This window comes from Brachypodium distachyon, chromosome 1, assembly GCF_000005505.3.
Source record: "Brachypodium distachyon strain Bd21 chromosome 1, Brachypodium_distachyon_v3.0, whole genome shotgun sequence".
NCBI classification, from domain to species: Eukaryota; Viridiplantae; Streptophyta; class Magnoliopsida; order Poales; family Poaceae; genus Brachypodium; species Brachypodium distachyon.
Genome location: NC_016131.3, coordinates 62927095 through 62943353, shown reverse-complemented (window position 1 = coordinate 62943353; position 16259 = coordinate 62927095). Strand labels below are relative to the sequence as shown.

At 47.5% G+C, this 16259-nt stretch overlaps 1 protein-coding gene across 2 annotated transcripts; it reads left to right on the top strand.

Annotated features, from left to right (window-relative positions):
- The first annotated feature begins 7543 nt into the window (after positions 1 to 7543).
- On the top strand, positions 7544 to 12158 carry LOC100841499 (zinc finger CCCH domain-containing protein 22). Of its 2 annotated transcripts, none has more exons than XM_024458090.1 (9): positions 7544 to 8994; positions 9092 to 9268; positions 9363 to 9548; positions 9670 to 9758; positions 9861 to 10127; positions 10230 to 10347; positions 10510 to 10695; positions 10796 to 10874; positions 11994 to 12158. In XM_024458090.1, the coding sequence occupies exons 1-8, from the start codon at positions 8039 to 8041 to the stop codon at positions 10827 to 10829; spliced, it is 2013 nt and encodes a 670-aa protein (XP_024313858.1). In that variant the 5' UTR covers positions 7544 to 8038; the 3' UTR covers positions 10830 to 10874; positions 11994 to 12158. The 2 variants fall into 2 exon arrangements, with proteins under 2 accessions (XP_024313858.1, XP_014754243.1); XM_014898757.2 differs by lacking the exon at positions 11994 to 12158 and adding an exon at positions 11009 to 11730 and having other exon boundaries at positions 7545 to 8994.
- The last annotated feature ends 4101 nt before the right edge of the window (positions 12159 to 16259 follow it).

The following is a 16259-nucleotide window of genomic DNA, read 5'->3' as shown; positions in this document are numbered from 1 at the left end:
AACAAGGAAGCAAATCTCTAGCTAGCTCACGCACATTTCAATTCAATCCTCTAGCTGCGTATTGCGAGCACGACCAGACATCCCCTGTTCCCTCTCCTTGGATCCTGAATCTTTTCGTGCATGTACATGCCATGCTTTCCCCTGCCCCAAAGCGTCCAAGAGTCGGATGGATTCATGCGTAATTTTTTTTTTTGACCCGTGAGAGCTGCACTGCGCCGGACGGTAGTACTCCGGCCTATATGTCTCACCGTTCATTTTTCTTTTCTTTTATGATTGCCATCTGGACGTGCAAGGACCGGCACTGACTGGCACGAGCACATGGCGCTGAATCGGTGATGACCGGCGTCCGGCGACGAGGGGCGGACGATTGGCAGAGAAGCCGGCGGGACCCTACGTCTCCCCGCCTGAATTCCCTTAACCAAAAGCTATTTTTTTAAAATAATACTATTTTTTAATCATTTTCAAAAATAATACGTGTTTTTTAAAAATTTCAAAAATAATACGGCCTCGGCCTAGTCCAGGCCGATTAGGCCCAGTCGACATGGCCGAACCAGGCCGACTGGAGCCGGGCACTTTCGCTGCCGGCCGACTGGGACCTCAGTCGGCCTAACCCAGGCCGATTGGCCTTTCGGCTTAGCCAGTGCCGACTAGAGCCGACCAGGGGCGGGCCCTCTTCTTTCCCTTTTTCTTTATTCCTTCTCTCCTCCTTCCCTTCTTCCTCCCCAGCCCGAGCAGCCCAGCGCCCAGCCCCCTACGCCCGTTCCCTTCTGTTCTTCTTCTTCCTCAAAAATGCTCCCAATTTCTAACCAAAATTAGTGTGTTTTGTTCCGGTTTAACCGACAAAACTGCATCCTCTTGCTATTTAGCACCCAATGACACCTTGATCTATTGTTTTTGTAGAACATGTAGAGCTACTTTCGTGTTGCTAAGTTGGGGCAATGATGGTGGTTTGGAGAAATTTGGAGGTGGTGGTGGTGCTCATCCGGTAACTGTGAGGCTGCTCGAGGTTGGCGTTCACACGCTTCAAGGTAAATCCTAATCTCTCACCTATTTATCCTATAATGTATATGTTTATGAGGGTACGTGTGTATTTATATATAGAAGTATGTTTTAGGGTTTGATACTGCTCATTATTTTGTACAACGGTTAATGTCGTACTGCTTAGTATTTGATGCGTCTAAATATTATGGCCAGTAGTAATATGTCTTCATAGACCAGATTTTGTTTTGATGCCGTACTGTTTAGTATTTGACGCGTCTTAATATTTTTAATCTACCGTACTGTTTAGTATTTGACGCGTCTAAATAGTATGGCCGGTAGTAATATGTTTATAAAAGTTGCAGGTACAAAATGGAGAGAGTATCATTGCTATCTCCGGAGATTGAGAGTACGCATCGAGCTGCTCGATTGGTGGCGCATCCTTGGAGTGAAGAGCCCCTTGTCACGCGCACTCCTAAGGAAAATTGGATGATACACCCTACCTGGATTCAGCGGTATTTATTCATCTCTTGCATGTCCATTTTATTTATTCATCCCTTGCATGTTCATTTTATTTATTCATCCCTTGCATGCATGTTCATTTTATTTTCGTTTAGTTTAATGATCCCCTGTATGTATATTTATGCAGTTTGAAGTGGGCTGGCCTTTTACCTTTCGCACGACTTGTTGAGGCAACTCGTGTGGAAATGGTAGAGGGCGAGCGACGAGGCTTCAACTCTACACGGCTACAAATTGACCACTCGCTGCTGAGCTGCTTAGTGGACAGATGGAGGCCAGAGACACACACGTTTCACTTTTGCTGGGGAGAGATGGCTCATACTCTCCAGAAGGTGTCGATGCTGCTGGGACTACCATTGGTGGGTGATCCCATAAGACCGTTGCAGGCACCAGGTGATTGGCAAGAGAGTATGGCACTACATTTTCAAGGTATTCTTGTCGGAGCTGAGCCACTCACCTCGGAGGCTCATGAAACTAAGCTAGATTGGTTGCTCAATTACCAGGTTAGATCGATGTGTTTTAAGTTTATATATGTAAGAGCATGCATACCTCATATACTTGCATGGGTTTACTAACACTTGGTTTTTGTTGCATGCAGATTCAGAAGTTTGGATATCCAGAGACCCAAATGATCGAGCCTCGGATCACTCGGAGCCTTGAGGCATATATAATGTGGCTTCTCGGGAAGGCGCTACATCCCTATTGTTGTGGAGATCGCGAATGCAACTTGCGGTGACAACATCACACAAAGGAGTTGGCGGTCCAGCGGTCTTAGCGGCTACGTATCGAGGTATGTGCAACGCTTGCCAACTTGCGTCGCCCAAGTCAGCCCTGCTTGGATGTCCTTTATTGTTGCAGCTCTGGTCGTGGGAGAGGTTTTCTATCGGCCGACCAGACGTTACGGGTGATCACCCTAATCCTGAGCAGGAGTTGTTTGACTTAGAATACATCGACCTGCCTACTTTCGGGACAATTTGGACATGTCACAAGGTATGTTGAATGTAAAATTTATACATTAGTTTACATAAACCATGAATGAAGCTAACTTTTTTTTTACAGAGACGTTTTGCACACGATCAGGTCAGGAATTGCTACCCATCATTCAATGAGCAGTTCGACGTGTTGCACTCTGCGGCGGTTGTCTGGGAGCCGTACATGCAGTACGCCATCGATCTTAGATACGTTGGCGGGATGTCCATTGTTTGCACGAGAGATTACGCTTACTGGATAACAAAATCAAAGATCATTTTCGACGTCTGCGTGGAGGAGACGGCCCAGCAGAGGGTCATGAGGCAGTTTGGGGCACGCCAGTTGGTCGTTCCTCCACCGACGGAGGATCAACTGCCACCGATCGTCCACATGTATGTGCAGTTCTACAATTTATGATTGTTGTCCAGAATTGTCCATGATATAATTGTTCAACACACAATGTGATCTCAGGTTTACCAGGAAGGGAAGTATCAGGACGCGGACTCAGTGGCTGCAGAGGGTTCAGACGTACGTCACAGAGTGGGAGACTGCGACGACACAGGTTTGGCCATTGGAGGCCTTTGATTTTGATCTATTCAACGGCTATTTGCAGAGGTACATGACAGCTACCCGATTGAGCATCATTCAACACTCTCACCCCCAGGAGATAGTCGAGCCGAGTTTGCAAGATATGTACCCTAACCAGTCTACTTCAGGCTCTAGACAGCATGCGGTAAATATTTTCTCTTAATATAATGCATGTGTTTGTTACGTACTTTGCCATATATATGTTAATACTCTTTTCAGGCTGGAGGTTCGGCGTGGCAGCACCAGCAGAGTCACACGATGAACTTTGAGTTTCGTCCACGGACCTAGCCACAGGGTATGTATATTTCTATCTATTGTGTTCATTACCATGACTGCTACACAATTATTCGCTAATTACTTTCCCACATGTAGGAGCCTACGGGCATTAGTCGTCGTTGTCCGAACCCTCGTGGGGTAGTGAGCAGGATCACGCTCAAGGAGAGGACTATTCTATCCACCACAGTTGGATGTTCAATACTCCGCCACCAGACCCCACACAGGAGGATACACAGTATCGTGAGGATGGGTCCGTGATTCCTCCGTGCAACGTTGTGCCACCTCATAGGTATGGCTGGACCACGCCACATCCACCCCCGGAACGCCGTCCCAGACGCCGTGGCTGATATTTGCATGTAGGACCTATGTATGAGACATATTTTTACCTATGTATGAGAGAGACATGTTATTATTTTTCGCATTCTTATTCGAGTTACATTTGCAAATACAAAACGGTAGGACTTAAATACATATGCAATAGAAAGACTGAAATTAAAACCGACAACTTAAAATAAAATAACCTAACTCTAGCCCTACGAAGATGAAGTGCTCTTGCCCTTAGACGATGATGTGCTCTTTCTCTTCGACGGTGCAGTACTCTTCCGTATCTCTGCAGAAGTCCTCAATGGGAATCTACACCTTCTTAATTGGTGGCCCAGCTCAGTTAGTAGGGTGTCACTACTAATGAGTTCGTCCCATGAAACTATCCTATTGTCTACCTTGAAATCACCGGCTAACCACAATAGCTTACGGGACATACCTGACCAAAATCTACGATCATCTGGGAAGCCGGACGACATCTTGCCAGACGAAATGGTGAGACTACACTTCAATACTATGGACGATCTTTTATAGTTACAAAAGATACAAATAGGCGGGAATCGGTGGCGGGAGAAATAGGCGGGAAACGGTGGTGGGAGAACCAGGCTGGAAATGGTGGCGGGAAACGCTGGCGGGAAAACCAGGTGGGAAACAGTGGCGGGAGAACTTTTCCCACCTACTACTTTCGTACGTGTATGCATTGATCATGCAACTAACCAGCCTAATTAGTTCCAATCGTCTTCCGCGAAACCAACTGAAGCCAGTCGTCTTGGCCGAAACCAACTGGTCCAGTTGGTCTGAGCGAAACCAACTGGGTTTCAGTCAGCTTGGGCTAGGCCGACTGCCTCTTGTGGGACCTAGGCTCTGAGCAGCCGGCCTCCAGTTGGCCTGGCCCAGGCCGAATGGACCTAATCAGCTTCGGCCAGGCCAACTGGGCCTAATCGGCCTAGGCTAGGCTGAGGCCGTATTATTTTTGAATTTTTTGAAAAACACGTATTATTTTAAAAAATGATTAAAAAAATGGCATTATTTTAAAAAAATTAGCTAACCAAAACCCCGCTCCTTTAAAAGGCGTAGCATGTACCCGGCGTGCTGGCGTAGACATCCCCACCAAGCTCGCGTGCCATTTATAGTTTTGACACTTAGACGTGACGTAAAGACGAAAGCAACGGCGAAATGCTGCCCTTTTTCGAACCGTCGTCGTCGAGCTCGGCCAGACGGGCTGTTGCTGTGGAGGGGAACAGGAGAGTTCGCAAGTTAAACCGTTTTATGCATTGGATCTTGGGTCGAGGGTAGGGGACAAGGGACATTGAAAATGGGTCTCCCATTCTTAAAAAGGCGTTTAGATACATGTTATATTTCGACAACAATTTACGATCGGAGGAAGTATCAAATAACCATACTAGTCTCTTTCTCACGTGGGAGGAGTGGGTTTTATTGGACAATACCTCCTTTTCTTTTCTCTTCTCAAATCTTTTTGTATTTCTATACAACTTTTTACATCGGCTCCACTTTTTCTTGTTTTGTTTTTTCTTTCCCCAATTTTTGTAGTTGAAACCTTAGTCAACTCAGGAAATAGTCGTAGCTGTTAATAGGCAGGTATCTTGACACTGTTGGAAAAATGGCTCAAAGGGAATTAGAAGCACGAGCAAACATACCATGCCTAATACTAAAAAAAAGCCAGCAAGACGGGAAACTATAACTTTGAAAAAACATGCAGCTATAACACAATGGAAGGCAACATGTGCAAACTAATAAATCAATCAAAGAGAGAAGCGACCCTCTCTCCTCTCCACCGTGAGTTCAAAGCAATCACAAGTCATGCCTGATAGACAAAAAATAAACTCCAATCATCAACTTGTTGTTATTGTCGAACAACACTTGGTACATGGGTATATGGGGTATCAGTGCTCGAGTGTACAATGCGTAAGGTAGGACGTATATACGACGGTCTTATAGCGAAAGTCGTCGTATACCTGGACAAAAGTTGACACGTCGATGTTTTTCTGAAGAGTTTCCTCGTGTCCGAATCATGAGACTCAAACTAACATACAAATGTTCCAAGTTTAACAAATATGAACGTAGTGACCAAACATAAGAACAAGTAACAAAAAAGAAGAAGATACAATAAGTACCAAAGAAAAACTTAAAATTTAACTTTTCAAAGAAGCAGAAAGAAAGAAAATAAAGCCAAAAGAAACATGACATAATTTTGGATTTTTGGAAACAAAGAAACAAAACAAAAACACAAAGAAAGCTACTAAGACCGAACAGGGTATGGGTGAAGTGGGAGAGAGGTGGAGGACGCCATATTCTTAGCCCTCAACGTAGTAGCGTGTTGTCAATCATAACTCTAAACTGAACTGAAAAAGAACCTGGGCTTGGATGTTGATCTACCAATTCCCCAAATTAGCTATTCCCTTTAGTAACGTAGGGAGTACCTCCATACCGCTGGTGCTGCTTTGAAGTGCCTTCGCTATAAGGTTTTCTTTGGCACCAGGCACCACCCATGATTTGAACATGATGAAAAGAGAGGTATCGTGTTTCGTTTTACGTCACTGTTTTAGTTCATCTTAGAAACGTGATTGGATCCCTGCCTGACACAGCTAGCTTCTCCCCGCCTTTCTGTTCCTCCGATCTGGATTTTCATATACCAGTATTCCTGTTTGAAGTAGTGAAGTCACCCGACCTATCGAAAAGGAGTTGTTTTCTTGCTATCTTTGAGAGTGCATGCCATTACCCAAACTAATGCCAGGTAGACAAAACAGAGTCAGGAAACGCGGGGCAGGGAGGAAGCATGCAAGCTAACTCAGGGTCATGTCTCCATGACCGTGATCACTTTGTTTTTCCTTTGAAGACAAAAAATCAGGGATATACAAACCGGCATGGCGTTTTCGTTGGGGGGACTCCTCAGATTTAACAATGGCAAGACAGACCGCCCCATCGAGCCACTCGCCGCGAAGTTCCGTGCCCAAGTAAGGTTATGTTTGTTTGGCCTACAGTTTCACAACTGAAGATTTTACGGCTGCAGATTTCAGAATCAGTTGTGGCTGGAAAGTTGGAGCAGTCTGATGCCTGTTTGTTTGTGCGGCTGGTCTGACTTCAGCTGCAACTGAAATGTACTGAAATGACTTCAATGACCTTGTAGTTTTGTAGATTTGTTATTAGTGCTGATTGTACAGATGTTGAATGGCGTTCTCGAAGTAGGAGGAGCAGGGAGCCGCGTCGGGGGTCGTCCATCAGAACAGCTCGGGCCGCCCGTCCAGGTCGGAGGAGGGTTGCGGCGCAGGCTGGAGGAGATCGACGCCGGCGGTTCCGGCCAGAGGAGGGCACCGCAGATTGAAGCAGGCTGAGCCGAGGACGCCCCCGGTTCCGGCCAGAGGAGGGCCCCTAGTTCTGGCCGCGCGAGAACGGCCTGACGCAGGAACTTGCCGTGCTCGGGTGGGGTTTCTGGTTTGGGGACGTCGCCGGAGATCTGGAGGTCTGCGGCAGCAGGTCCGACAGCGGGGAAGGTGGGGGGTGGTGGAGGTGGGTGGGTCGCGGCAGGAGGAGGGTGGAGGCATAAGTTCCGGCAGATGAGGAGGGTCGCCGGAGAACTGCCCTGCTGGGGCGACGGCAGGTGCGGGATGGCGACAGGGACGGGGAGAATGACTGTTGCTCGGGAGGAAGGAGACGGGGAATAGAATGAACCGGTAAAGGCATTTTGTGTGTATTATGAACTTTGGTGGGAAGGTAAACCAGTAAAAAGGTTGTTTGGAGCGGCAGCAGCTGGAAGAAACTTCAGTTTCGCAGCTTCTCGGTCGTAGTGCGTTTTCAGGGAACGCTTCAAAGGAACCGATACAAGAAATTGATGTGAAATCTGGTGTTTGTTTGGGCTTCAGCTTCTACAACCCAGAAGCTGGAGCTGCTCCTTAGGGCCAAACAAACACGCCCTAAACCACCCGGGCGGAGGGAGGAGGCTGCGCCGCTGCGGCGTCCGTCCTTATTTGGAGGGAGCGTGATGCAGCCCGAGCGGTGATAGGCCGCGACTAAGCACCAAAAGCCTTCGGGAAATGGAGCGGCTCGGTAGTGGCTCAGCGGCGCAGCAGCTCCGGGAAGCGGAGGCCACCGAGCAACCGGACCAAGCCAAGCACTAGTCACCTCTCCTTGCCCTGCACGCAGTACTCCTCTTCGCTAGTGCTTCCGTACATGTCGCATCGAGCTTAGCTTAGCTTAGCTTAAGCTTTCCATTTCCTTGTGTATACATAAGGGGAGCCTGGCCGCGAGTAACACTACGCAACAGAAAGTGTGTAACACGCAAAGGCGAAGAAGAAGCGAGAAGCCCGTGAGCTGCTGCTGCTTGTGGTCGGAGGAGTTTGGGTTTTCTTGTTGGGCGTGGGTGGCAGCCATGGACGCATACGAGGCGACCAAGGTGGTGTTCTCTAGGATCCAGGCGCTCGACCCGGACGAGGCCGCCAAGATCATGGGCCTCCTGATCATCCAGGACCACGGCGAGAAGGAGATGATACGCCTCGCCTTCGGCCCCGAGTCGCTGCTCCAGACCGTCATGGCCAAGGCGCGCAGGGAGCTCGGCCTGCTCTCGGCGTCGTCGTCTCCTACCTCTGCGCCGCGGCCGCAGTCGCCGTTCCAGCAGCTTTCGCGGCAGAACTCCGGCCGCGCACCGCCGTCCCCGTCGCCGCTGTCGGTCTCCTCGCCGTCGTCGTGGGCCCAGGCGCCCGTGTTCTCGAGGAACAACGGCGTCGCGCCAGAGGACGTGGCGGGCGCTGGGGAACAAGAGCTGATGAGCCCGGGGAATAATGGCGCCGCGGCGTCCTTCTTTCCCCGAGCCGGGGACGCGCTCGTGGATGACCTGCAGCTGCAGGAGCAGCTCGCGTTCCTCAACGATGGCGGGGGTGCTACCATGAACCACGCGCACCAGCTTGGGGGTACTTTCGACGGCGGGGATTGCCGGAGTCCGGGTCCAGGGGACGGCAGCGGGATGTTCCCTTACGGCCTGGGCTGGGCGCCCGGGCACCGCCGGAGCGCGTCGGCGAACGAGCTCTTCCTCGGCGACAATAGCTTGGGATGGAAGCCGTGCCTGTACTACGCGCGCGGGTTCTGCAAGAACGGCAGCAGCTGCAGGTTCGTCCATGGCGCCAGCCTCCAAGACGTCGATGACGCCCCCGTCGCCGAGCAGCAGCAGCAGCAGTGCCACGACTTCCTTCTCCGTTACAAGAGCCAGCGCCTCGGCCACCCGAGCCATGGCTTCCCCTACTCCCCGACTGGCTCCCTCCCCGGCTCGCCCTCCTCCGCCAGCAAGTGCCTCAGCTTCCTGATGCAGCAACAGCACAACGACAACCAAAGGTATTTGCTGTTTTGCCTCCCCCAACTCCAACAAGCTTCAACCACAAGGCTCCAGAGTTTTAAGTTTCAATCGTGCATGCGCGTAAATGAAACGCAGAGCCGCGGCCGCAATGATCCTGGGCGGCGGCGACGAGGCGCACAAGTTCATGGGCCGGCCGCGCCTGGACCGCACCGATCTTGCCAGCATGATGAATAACCCGGGGTCGCGCCAGATTTACCTCACGTTCCCGGCCGACAGCACGTTCCGCGAGGAGGACGTCTCCGGCTACTTCAGGTAAGACCGTAAGAGTCTACTCAAATGTGACTCTTTAACTCTTCTTCCATGGCGGAATCGTCGATCTCATTGTGTGTTCTTGGCTGTCCCTCAGGATGTACGGGCCGGTGCACGACGTGCGCATCCCGTACCAGCAGAAGCGCATGTTCGGGTTCGTCACCTTCGTGCTCCCGGAGACGGTGAGGCTCATCCTGGCCAAGGGCAACCCGCACTTCATCTGTGACGCACGCGTGCTCGTCAAGCCCTACAAGGAGAAGGGCAAGGTCCCCGACAAGTACAGGCACGCACGCATGCATGCGCCTTCTCGTTCATCTTGGCTTTCGTTTCTTGCATTGCAATTTGCAATGGTGACAGTTAAAAACTTGTTTGCTTAATTTTGTCGCCTCTCGATCGCTTCGCAGGAAGCAGCAGCAGCAAGGTGATTTCTCCGGCTGCACGACGCCCAACGGGCTAGACGGCCGGGCCGACCCATTCGATCTGCACCAAATCGGTAACAACATTCGATCTCTGCTTGCCTCTATACTATAACTAGATCTTCTCTTTGGATTTGATGCTTTTCTGTTCGATGATCCTTTGCTGGTGTTTGCGCCAGGTGCGAGGATGCCGCAGCACTCCAACAGCGCTAACGAGATGATGATGCGGCGCAAGCAGGAGGAGGATCAGCAGGCGGCCGAGTTCCAGCATGCCGTCGAGCTCCAGAGCCGCCGCCTCATGGGCCTCCAGCTGCTCGACCTGAAATCTCGTGCTGCAGCCGCGGCCACGGCAGGAATGGCGCTGCCAACAATGCCCATGGCCAATGCCTTCACCGCTAGCCAGCAGCCTGGCGAGACCACCGTGGTTGCGTCGCCGCTTGAGTCTAGTATGCATTATTAGTGATTCAAAGCTCCAGCTTCTACCTGTCAGTAACAAACGAGTCCTTGCAAATATTTACTCATCGGTGTAATTTCCTGGGCGTCAACAGATGAGCAAATTAAAGGTAGCAGCGTCTTCGCTGCGGAGAGCAATGCGGCCCCCAAGGAAGGAGTCGATAAGGTAGAATCTGCGGACGAGGCGAACCACAAAACTGATAGCGACGAAAGGTTGATTTAACTGCACTAAACCCAGCATCATTATCATTCTGCTTGCCTATTATTATTGGCCTTTGCTTTGATGATCTGATAAGCATGCTAGGCTAAAACGTTGCAACCTGTTCTAGTAGCTCCAAAGCTTGATCCGTGTTTCTAACACGCCATTTTATGCAGTGCGCGTGGGGAGCACAATTTACCAGAGAGACCGTTCGCATCCCCAACAAAGTCTAGTACCACAGGCTCGCACGACGGTTTCTCCGCAACCACGGCGACAATGAACACCGGCGGTGGCACTAACCATCTCCTGCCCTCAGCATTGGACATGCCTTCTCCGCGGCCCTACTTCCTTCCCATGTCCAGGTACGGTGATGTTGCTACACAACTTGCCACGGCTTAGATTATATTAGTAAGACATTTCGTGATGATATGAGTGAAATGATTCGACGAATGCAATGAGCAGGCTGTCCTCCGATCACGGAGCGATCGGGATGTAAAGTTGCCCTTCGATGGAAGTGAACAATACCCCAAATCTAATCATAGTAAGCACTTAGACCTTCCTTTATTCCACTATGCTTCTCAAAATTTAAGCATTTCACCTATCTAATTATGTTTTTGTCCTTTCTCTTTCTTTCTTTTGTTTTTCTTTCTCCTTTGGCTGTTTTTTGTGTGACAGGAGAAAAAAAAGGAGCGAAGTGTCAGCATAGTGTTAGCTTCCTTTGTTTCTTTTTATCCCCCTTTTTAGCGGATAGCCATATTAAACCACAAGTTAAGAACATGCCATTAGCCTTGACTACGAAAAGCAGCATATGCAGTGTTGCGCGACACATATAATATACATGTAAACCAGTCTTACCCACTAATTGCATTAGATAGTTGTAGAGCTTAGCAGTTACCACTACCTCCAACACAATTGATGTTACCAATGTTCTTTCATGTACTACTCTGCAACCGCCAGCTCTAGTTTGTATCTCTAGGTTTACTAAATGTGAGGTTAATCAAGAAGGCTAGTACCAGCAAGAAGGTCACATGTAACAATAGTACAATCTGCAACCAGGCAAGGAAGTTCATGTGTTGTAAAATGGACAAGGGCAGGCCAGAGACCGGAGACGAGCACATGGCCATGGCAGTGGTCTGTCCAGTATTTTACCAGGGCAAGATCGCTTGCTCATACTGGTCATTGTTGTTCTACTACCTTGCCCATTCAGCCATTCTTCCTTTGGCAGAAGCAGGTGACAAAGCTACAAAGGATTATGACAAAGCTACGAAGGATTATCCTTTTTATTTTTCATCTCGTTGAATGAATCCCCTACTGAAGTAATTAAAGTCCTACAGAAAATTATCCAAGTAATTTGCCCGTTACTGTGCCTCCATGAATGCATACTGTATATTTTCCAATGAGTTGTCCGCTCTGTTCAGCTACCGGAAGCAGATCTGAATGATGCACACCAGATGGGATATGTGGGCACTTGTTTAAGAATTACTTCCTCCTTGGATCCACAAAAATGCCGTCCAGTACAAAATTTGTACTTAAGTTAAAAATGAAACATTTTTTATAGATCGGAGTGAGTAGGTCTAAGGTACAATTTGCCCATTCTAATTCTAATTGGTGTATCTTGAGTTCTTGACGCCAAGTTGTTTGCATGGTCCATGCGCCGCAGGTGTGGAAACTGGAAAGGCAAAGCTGACCAGAAGGCACCTCAGGACAAGATTTCGGAGTGATTATTGCCACATTTCTCTTAACTTTCCCTGGCACTATCACGCGTGCACATCGATACCTGATGATCGTGATGTTTTTGAACAGTCTTCCAAGTTTTGAATTCCTACACACGTATCAGTCAGATACAGGAAGGATGCTCAAGACCTGAAGTAATTACTTAAATGTCATACATTGATCCAGCAACGGTTACCAACGGCCAAGATAGAGCATGTAGTACTCCCATGTGTTCCCTGAGTAACTGAGTTGACCGAGTGCCAGGTTTGTACAGTATATTTCACGCACGCAAGCAAGCCTTTGCATGAGGTACTACTCGCACGTACGGTCCGAAGATCGAGCGTGCAAGGTCGGTGAAAGGGAAGGTTTGCATGAGGTGCCGTGGACCCGCGATGTCAAGCCTGGTCACGCCCATGTGGGCTATGGCAGTGCCTCCCAGCTTTTATCAAATCCAACAACGACGGTACGTTCATTGGCCCGGTCCCCCCCTTCGTTCCGGCGTCCCCCGTCTCGTACCGATTTCTTTGAGACCAGCATGTGCACCTTCCAGACATGCACGGCATAAGTTGTCGCTGTTCTACCGTCACGTCAAAACCCAGGTTCATAACCGACAAGAGTATGTGATCTCGTAGACTCGTGATATATATTAATTCTCGAAATATTAATCACGTATATATACGTTTTTTAAACATAGATACATTTTACATTTGACAAATTTGAATCAATTAATATGGATCGAGGGAGTATATTCTAACCTCCTAACTTTGTGTTAAGTCAACAAAATTCAGTTTTGATCAAATTTAAAAATGTATCAACATTTAGATTCAATTTAGTTTATCAAATCCGTCATTATATTCTTCCTCCGTCCAACAAAGTATGTCTCAAATTTGATCCAATTTGAATGCATCTATACACTAAGTCATGTCTAGATACATTTAAAATTTGACAAACTTGAGACATCTTTTGTTGGATGGAGGGAGTATATTTTCATGCTATACTCATTATGTTTTCATATTATACTGATTTGATTGTAGATCTTATTAGATATTTTTAAAAATATCTAATCAAACTTGAATAAGTTTGACTAAAAAGAAAACCGGTAGGGAGTACTTCCATATTTAGGAACCGAGAGAGTAAAATTGGTACCTGACATTACTAGTCCCAATCAATTCCACACATCACAAGCTAAAATCGAATTTGGGTTTGGGACATGGTGCCGGGACCGCTGAGCTGAGCTAGCTTGAGAGGTTATCTTTTGGTCCACTAGTCATCCGCTATATTGATACCCCCAAGCACAAGAAGGTTTGTTGTATCACTTTGGGTGGGGATAAAATGGAGAGTCAAACCATTGGGAGTTATTTAGGCTGCGATTGGCATTACGGTGGATTCTCTCGTAATCTCGTTTTTCTCACCCGTTTTTCACTATTTTCGAGTTTGTCTAAACAATTTTTTTCTACTTTCGCGTGTAATTTTCCACGGCAGATTATAAAATAAGTTCAGCGCATCACAGTTCAGCGATGCCAAATTGAGCCTTAGTTCTAATTTTTAAGACAGCGTTGTGTTTGAAGATTTAATGCTTACCACCAATTGAACCATTTTAATATAAGTTACTTATCATGTATATCTTTTGGTACATATGTGATTGAACTAGTCAGAGTTAAATCTCGAAATGTTTTGCCCTTTGTTCCCTCGTCACCGTCTGAAAAAAGTCAGGTTTTCCCGACAGGGTACGATCTCCTTCTTGCCGCCATGCTGCCACTTCTCCGGCGGTTTTCGGGATGACAGCGAGATTCTCATTTGCACCCGGCTGTTTTCCTCCTATTGAACCCTAATTATGTTCCCTTTATTAGTTTCACAACATCATCGTGATCTAGTGAGCCAACATTTAAGCTAATTTGATTGTTTGACCAAGCGTGCTATGGAGCCCCGCCGGCAGGTTTAGACGTGAAGTGCTCCCTACATTTCATATTAAGTGGTACGGATTTAATACAAGTTATATTATATCCGCACCAACTTATATGAAACGGGGGGAGTAACTCATACTCCTTCTGTTCCTTAAATTAGGACGTGTATTGTTTTTTTGACCGAGCTTTTAACCAAGAATATCATCGTGTGACTTATGTGATGCAAATCATAACTAACAAGTACTTTTAAATACAAATACAATGATATCAATTTTATTTCACAAAAATTATATACTAATGGATAAATTCTTGGTCAAAAGCTCGGTCAAAGAAAACTATATAGGACTTAAGGACTTAATTTAAGGAGAGAGGGAGTATTTACGTCATACGCGGGATCGAAGGAGTAACTTATACGGAGTATTCAAACCTGAAGAATGCTCATTCAAAATAGACTTGTTTTCTTTTTTGTTACCAGAGAGATAGAGAACTTTTAAGGTTCCCAAAAACTTTCCTGACAAAGATGTAAACTTTCCTGGAGTCTCAGTATGCACAAGCAATTGTTACCCGATGAGCAAATTGTTGGACACGACAGGTAAAGTAGAGGGTCGAGACTTGAGACACCAAGGAGCAGATCAGGTAGGTCCGTAGTAGCTTTTTTGTTTTGTTTTTGACAGCTTGGTAAAGTACAAATACGACGAGTTCTGCTGCTGCGTAGCTAGCATCCGAAAGCCCCAAAACACAAGGGCCTCGATGCAATTTGCTCCATCACGACTCACTAGGCTCCACCACTGACCTGCATGCAGCATGCAAGATTTGCAGTGTCGTCAAAGCCAAAGCAGTGACGAACAGATCTACCCAGAGACCTGACGCTAATCCAGTACTGTCATTAAGTGCTGGCAGCTGTGTCTCTTGCACCGTGACACTGCCTGGTCGCAATACAGTAGACTATCCATCCATAATAAAAGTACCAAGATTAAGGTTCTCTTAAGGTTAGGAGACATCCGGGGCCGCGTCCCCGTTCCGGATGAGTGGCCGTGCCCACAGTTTTTGCCTGACATCCGTGTCAGAGGACAAGCCCGGCACTGTTGCGTTTTGTTTTGTATTCCCGGCAGGCGGGCATGCAACGACCGGAGCTTCGCCGCGGCGTTGTGGGCGTGAGATGGGTACAAAGGTGGTGGGTCTCTAGGCCGTAGCCGTGTTGCTGTGCGTGCGCAGCGGGCTGCATGTGCCGGCATGTGCGCCCCGGCCATCTCCCGTTTGTTCCCCCCAAGAATCCAGATCGCCCGGGCCCGCGCAGCAGCGGATCAGCTTGGATGTGGATTATGTCACGAGATTACCATAATCTCGACCTGAATTGCTAAAACATAAGCCGCGGCCAGTCCACGCGCATGCGTATCCAGTCGGATATGTACGTGCAGCTAGCGCCGCGCACCTTTCATGTCACGTGCCACATGGCCCAATACTGTAAATAAACGAAAAAGATAGGGAGAGGACGTTGGACATTTCCTCGAGTTCAGTCTTTTTATTAGAGTTTCGGTTGCTGAAATTCCAAAAATTTATTAAAACTGGAATGAAAGAGGTTTGACTAAGAAATTGGTTTGATAACATTTACTTACTCCGTCATATATTAAGTGATTTTCTATTACATGTATTTAAACGGTTTTTAGCCATAAATACGTCCATAGACAAATTTGAGTCACTTAATATGGAACGTAGAAAGTACAAATTTACAAGAGTTCCTTTTTTTTAGAGGATCAGAGTTCCATTTCAGTTGTGTATCATGTGTAAAAGAGTTAACATAATGTTTGTGTGAAAGAGTAGTAGAGTCGAACTGGATGACAGTGAAATAAAGATCGCTAGCAATTGTATTAGATGGAGCCGGTGGCAGACCCATGTTTTCAATATTGGACGAGCCAAATAGTGGATTTCTAATATTAGATGGGGGGCAAATACACTATGATTTTTCCCCACCCCCACCCCTCTTTTTTCGTAATTTCCACATATGAAAAAATGATTTTAAAATTGAGGGCAATCACCTTGCTAGCTCCACCTTGGATGGATAGGAATGTAAATGGGTACCCGTTTGAGCCCGTTTAGCCCTGCCCACAACAGCGTTTACTGCGCCGTTGACATCCCTATGGATGGAGCCATTCGGAGGATAAATTTTCTATTGTTGGGGATCTTTTTTAGAGGGCGCCGCTAATTTAAGTAGGAGCCTTAGTGTAAAAACCCTAAATTCATTATTGCTTATGTATGAAGTGTGAAATTGGCAAAAAAAACAAAAACAAATACCTAATAGCCCAAAACCC

Bases quoted from the DNA above. Each gene is read 5' to 3' on its own strand.
- LOC100841499 (XM_024458090.1), top strand. From the start codon at position 8,039: ATGGACGCATACGAGGCGACCAAGGTGGTGTTCTCTAGGATCCAGGCG. The intron at 8,995-9,091 runs GTATTTGCTGTT...AATGAAACGCAG, and splicing joins CAGCACAACGACAACCAAAG to AGCCGCGGCCGCAATGATCC. The intron at 10,348-10,509 runs GTTGATTTAACT...CATTTTATGCAG, and splicing joins AAAACTGATAGCGACGAAAG to TGCGCGTGGGGAGCACAATT.